This window comes from Calypte anna, chromosome 1, assembly GCF_003957555.1.
Source record: "Calypte anna isolate BGI_N300 chromosome 1, bCalAnn1_v1.p, whole genome shotgun sequence".
NCBI lineage: Eukaryota > Metazoa > Chordata > Aves > Apodiformes > Trochilidae > Calypte > Calypte anna.
In genome coordinates this window covers 26,251,030-26,256,284 of record NC_044244.1, presented here as the reverse complement: position 1 = coordinate 26,256,284, position 5,255 = coordinate 26,251,030, and the positions used below count along the sequence as shown (strand labels likewise).

The following is a 5,255-nucleotide window of genomic DNA, read 5'->3' as shown; positions in this document are numbered from 1 at the left end:
CTGGCTGGGCATTATAGAAAAAAGACTGCTTATATCTCCCATTTTGCATCAGGATCTTTTACTTTGGTTTTGGTCCTAATCTGTGGAACTCAGATACACCATTTAGGTAAGAAGCCTAAAAGTTTGGCGAGCAACATAAGTTTGTCATGAGAAGACACTTGGGAACAATGGACCTGTTGACTAAACCCAGGATTTTAACAAACACATTCTATCCATATTGCAAAAGAAGTAGGTGTATAACTGTCTTGTTACAATTCTAGTAACACCTAATGCAGAAATACTACACATAATTCCTCATAATAAGACCGTAAGATTTTGGGGAAAAAAATACAAATACCAAATGTAAGAAGATTCAACCCTGGAGCGTCTAAAGGAAATCAGATTAAAAAAATAAACAAGACGAAAACATATTGTTAATCTGATTTACATAGCCTTACATATACTTTTCTGTGAAATACACATTAAAGAAAAATAGCGGTCCCATTCTTAAGTTTATCTACTTGGTAATGAGAACACAGGATACAGGAATGGCATATTGTAAAATAAAAATACATTAGAAAAGAAAGTTTTCCATGTTTTTGTAGTTCTCTAAAGTGTCCTCCCTGTGACAGCAGAAGTGAGCTGTTAAGTAAGTGTCATTACAAGGAACTTAAGCACAATGCACACACATCAAAGCAGTCTGCTCCCTAGCAATCTAGAATAATCTTGACAAGATTCACAGATGCTTTCTCCTGATGAACCCTTGAAACCAAAATTGTGGAAGTTGTTGATGGTCTCCCTCCCAAATTTATAAACATTTACTGTGAACCACTCTAGGGTTTGCTTTCCCTATTCAAAAAGGTCTTACCCTTCTGTAAGGAAGTAATTTAACAATATAAAATAATCTGTCACAAGGACAGATCCTACAAATCCCTTTTACTGGTTACAGTCTTGGTTCAGTTATATTGCACAGTAAGAGGGGTTTGCAGAAATATCTGCTACATGGTTTTTGAAAGCTATCCAGAACTGAAGCTCAGTTTTACACCCCAGATCTCAACCCCAAGCTGTGTTTGAAAATTCACTTCATCTGAAGTCATTGTTGGCCACTCCTTTTCCTTGCATACAAGCCAAGGCAGGCGCAGAACCCGATGACACTGACAGCAAGGCCTAGTAAGAAGGCGATGGTATCTCCTGCATCCATGGCTTCAGCCACTGGCAGCACCAGCAGCAATGACAGGAGGACCAGGAAAAGTTTTGAGGTGTTGTGGGTAGAAGGCATGCTGCTCACCAGCTGACCACAAGGTGAGGTCGAATGAGGGAAGTGGTGGAAAACAGGTACTTCAGTGGTATCTACAAGGAAAACAAAAGGAACGTGATAGCATTTCCCTTCCTTTGCCCCTGGAATTGTCTTGCAGAAGCCAACTAATATGATTATGTATTATTAACATCTGTATGGGATTCGGGAAATTAGGTTTTATCTTGAGAATTATAAAAGTAAGTAACTTACTGTCATGAGACAGCCACGGCAGGTTTGCTATCTTGTTACGCAACTCTGTGGAAACTAATCCTTTGGAGTTTTACCATAAGATGAAGCCAGATTAGGCTCTCCTGCCTGCAGCCATCAGTGCCTGCCGACTTCTTGGGCCTTTTCCCCTGGGTGTTTGGGACTGCTGCCGCACACCGCTACCCGCACTCTCTTGGAAGGGGCAGCCTGGGGATCCCAGCGCTGGGGAGGCTGCTGCGCACTGGCGAGGATGTGAGCCCCAGTGTCAGCCCCTCCTCCCCAGCGCACACCCTCACCCTGGGACAATCGCCCTTCCCGCTCCCTCCGAATTTGGGAGCGTCTCTCCGAGGCGCACGCCGGGGCACTCCCGGACGTGCAATCGTTTATCCCGGCGGGAAGAGCAGTCTCGGGGCACACACCGCAAAACTAAGCGCCGAGATACTCCGCGGTTACCGAGGCCGCCTGGGCCTCCCGGAACCGGGGGCTTTTCCACCAGCCCCCCGCGGTGCGGGCAGTGACGGGGCTGGCCCGCAGCGCGGCCGTTCCCCCCCCCTCCCCTAGAGAGGGAGCGAAGCGGGACTGCGGAACTCCCGCTCGCCCGCCACCCGTCCCGTCCCGTCCCACCGCCGGTGGGCTGGCTGAGGGACGGCGGGTTCCCAGGGCGGCCCCTGCGCAGGGCCCGGCCGCACGGCGCCCCTTGGTCACCTCCTGCCGCTGGCTCCGGGCTGGGGGACGCGCCCGCTCCGCGCCGCGCTACCCGGACGGGCCTTCAGGTCCTGGGAGCGCCGGCCTGCACCGCCTCGCCGCTCTCCCGTAGCCCGGCTGCGGCCATGACAGGAAGGGGCGGTGGCGCGGCCGGGGGCGGGCGTGACCCTGCCGGGCCACCTCCCGCTGCCGGCACGCACCGCTGCCGGGCGGCTGCCGCCGGTCGCTGTGTGGGGACTCGGGAGCTGCCAGAGGGCGAGGCAGCGCTGGCCCTCAGTGGAGGCCCCGGGAGCGGTGCCCGCCTTGGTCCGGGGACATGGAGCTGCCTGCGGTCGGGCGGAGCGCCGGGGGCCGCGGGGCGGGCGCCGCTGGGAGCCCCGGGTTGAGGGCATCAGGGTCCTCCCGGGAGCCGCCTCCAGCCCGGTCTCGGGTGGTGCCCAAGGGGCGTGCGGGGAACCTCAGTCTCAGCAGCAGCGAGCTCAGGAATCACGTACACATTGCGGCTTAAAATTTTACAAATGCGCCGGCCTGGGCTGGTTGTCTGCTCTTTTTATCTAAAAATAAACAAAAAGCACAAGTTACCCTTAGTCTTTACTAGGGGTAGCGCCTGCTCAATTTCAGATGCATGTTGTACACCGAGGATATTGAACACTCATGAGTGCTATCATAAACAATTCCTGCTCTGAGTTATAAAGCACATCATAGGGTGAATGGACACATGACGCCAAAAAAAAGAGAAGTGTCTCGTTACCTGAGATCACCCGCAAAACCTAAGTCAAACTTGTCCTGATTTTCATCCTGTTTCTGCTTCGGAAAAAGCTGTGGCGCTGCTCTTACACAGAACAGGTTGAAATTACTTTCTTGTAAATGCAGCAGGGGATACGAGCTAGTTCCTAGTCAGAGCTCACTACTCGCGTTTCAGTGGAAAATGTGTATGATTAAGTTTGGATAAAAGATCTGTAAGCAATTACTATAGATTCAAAGTGTGTGTGTTTTTGGAATGCTTGCAGAAAGAACCAGGAAAAAACCTGCTAATCTAATGACAAAATTACCCCAGAATTTGTAATCCATTACTTCAAACATTAATTCATGATAACTCGTGTTCTCAATGTTTCCCTAGGCTTGTGCTAGAAAACAGCTTTTGCAAACATTTCTCTTTACAGAAACAATTTCCGATGAGCTTCTTGAAGAGAGTGGAAATCCAGATGTATTGTTGACTTTACATATAGCTTTGCTTCTGCTTTATATAATTTATCTGTAATTGCCTTTGAGCAGCCATTCTTTATACTTCTAGGATGTCTGTATATATATAGGAAGATATTTGTAAGTCTGAGGTGGGAAGTTACTCTTGTGTTGATCATAATTCTTTTATTAATCCCCCTCTTTCCCCTGTCTGGATGCAGCAGCTGTCAATCAACTTCGACCATAAACTTACAGGGATAGGAACAGGTTTTTTGCTCTGTCTTTATACTGAGTATCATGAGAGCTGCTTCTTTCTAAGCAGCAGCACCTAGACCCTGTGATAATACAAATAATAATAAATATCAGTATAACTGCTAAATAAAGATATTTCACAGTGTTTCTGGTCTGAAATGATGAATGCTTCATGCTCTATTCTGAAGTTATTTTCTCAATAAGCTGATTGCAGATTGCACTGGAGAAAAATCCTGAAACTTCTGAGAAAGGTGTCACAGCATGGAAGAGATTAAAGCTACAATGCCCATTTTTTAGTGAATTGCAGATACATCTTAACCCCTTCAGGACCCCAGTTTTGAAGTACAGGAGGTAATTGCCATGATAATCACTGCTGCCATCACAGAGCGTGTGTCTTGGAGTCCTGGCCCTTTTCTTTCCCTGCTGGGTGTATTTACTGCATGCTTACTCTGGACAGGTAAATGTTACACTGTTCTGAAATGTCAAAAATGCTTTAATCATCCCTGTAAATTTAAATTTAAGTTCTGTACTGGCTCTCACTAGTACTTCCCAGCTAAAATTTTTAATAGTCCTCATTTAGTCCCAGAAAACAGGTGGAAGGGGTTTGAACAGTGACTTTCAAGCCTGTCTGTTATAACTGGGCATGTCAAAACCAGAGAGCTATGGCATCTTTGGACATGTATTTTGAAGATGGAGTGTAAAATCCAGGGGGAAGACTGGGCTTAACTTAATACTCATTTTGTTATCTCTCTTTCCTCAACAACTGCACAAATTTACAGGCAGTAGAAATGACACAGAGAAGTACAGTAGGGATGTGGAAAATACTGATTGTAGGAGATAGGATTTATTAGTAATATCATGGAAGTGCCTTAGAGAGATAGAAAGCAGTGCCATTTGGGGATATTTCTTTGGCTTATTAGCTCTTCCAGTGCCATTACATTTCTTAGCTTTGGCTTCAGAAACAGTATTGGTTTGAAAAAAAGCCAACAAAATCTAAACAGCAAAGGAGGCTCCAGTGGTATTTGTGCTCTCTGAATAGCAGAGAAATGTGTATTCAGCTTGAAGCTCTGCCATCAACTTCCTGCATCACCTCAGGCAAATCTTCCTTTTGACCTATCACCGCTTTGATTGCTTAGCTCAAGCTATTATGTAACTAATATTCAGAGGAAAGACAGAATTCCCAGAGCTGACAAGCTAAAGCTTTGTAAGTTCTGAGCGCAAGGCTAAGAAGGTATACGTGAGGCTGGAAATGGAAAACAAAGTGCACTTTTTGGAGAGGACAAAGTTACAAGATAATCAGCAGAACAAGGTTACGCCCTGAAGAGTGTATTCGGGTTGGTTTTTTCCCCCTTCTTAGTTCATCTTCTCATGAGAGCCATTTGTTAATTGCATGATCACACTTATTGGAGAAGCTTTCTGATGAGTTTTTGGATTTCAGTTGTAGAGCTGGAATGAGAAATGCTGACTCTTACTACCCATAAGACATTGGCTACAGGGCAATGATTATCACTTCTATCATCATGTTCACCCTTGAGCTACTTTTCCTTGGTGATACTTAATCTGACATTCAGCTGCCTGTCACTATGTCCTCATCTCTTCACACACAGATCTACATCCAGTTTTTCTCCTACAA

General features: G+C 46.4%; 1 protein-coding gene across 1 annotated transcript; it reads right to left on the bottom strand.

The window, feature by feature from the left end:
* Positions 1 to 391: 391 nt before the first annotated feature.
* SMIM30 (small integral membrane protein 30) lies at positions 392 to 2,345 on the bottom strand. Its single transcript, XM_030469041.1, has 2 exons — positions 2,189 to 2,345; positions 392 to 1,329 (listed from the first exon to the last, which is right to left on the bottom strand). The coding sequence occupies exon 2, from the start codon at positions 1,256 to 1,258 to the stop codon at positions 1,073 to 1,075; it is 186 nt and encodes a 61-aa protein (XP_030324901.1). The 5' UTR covers positions 1,259 to 1,329; positions 2,189 to 2,345; the 3' UTR covers positions 392 to 1,072.
* Positions 2,346 to 5,255: the final 2,910 nt, after the last annotated feature.

What these genes read in the sequence shown, in the direction of transcription:
- SMIM30 (XM_030469041.1), bottom strand. Translation starts at nt 1,258, where the DNA reads ATGCCTTCTACCCACAACACCTCAAAACTTTTCCTGGTCCTCCTGTCA.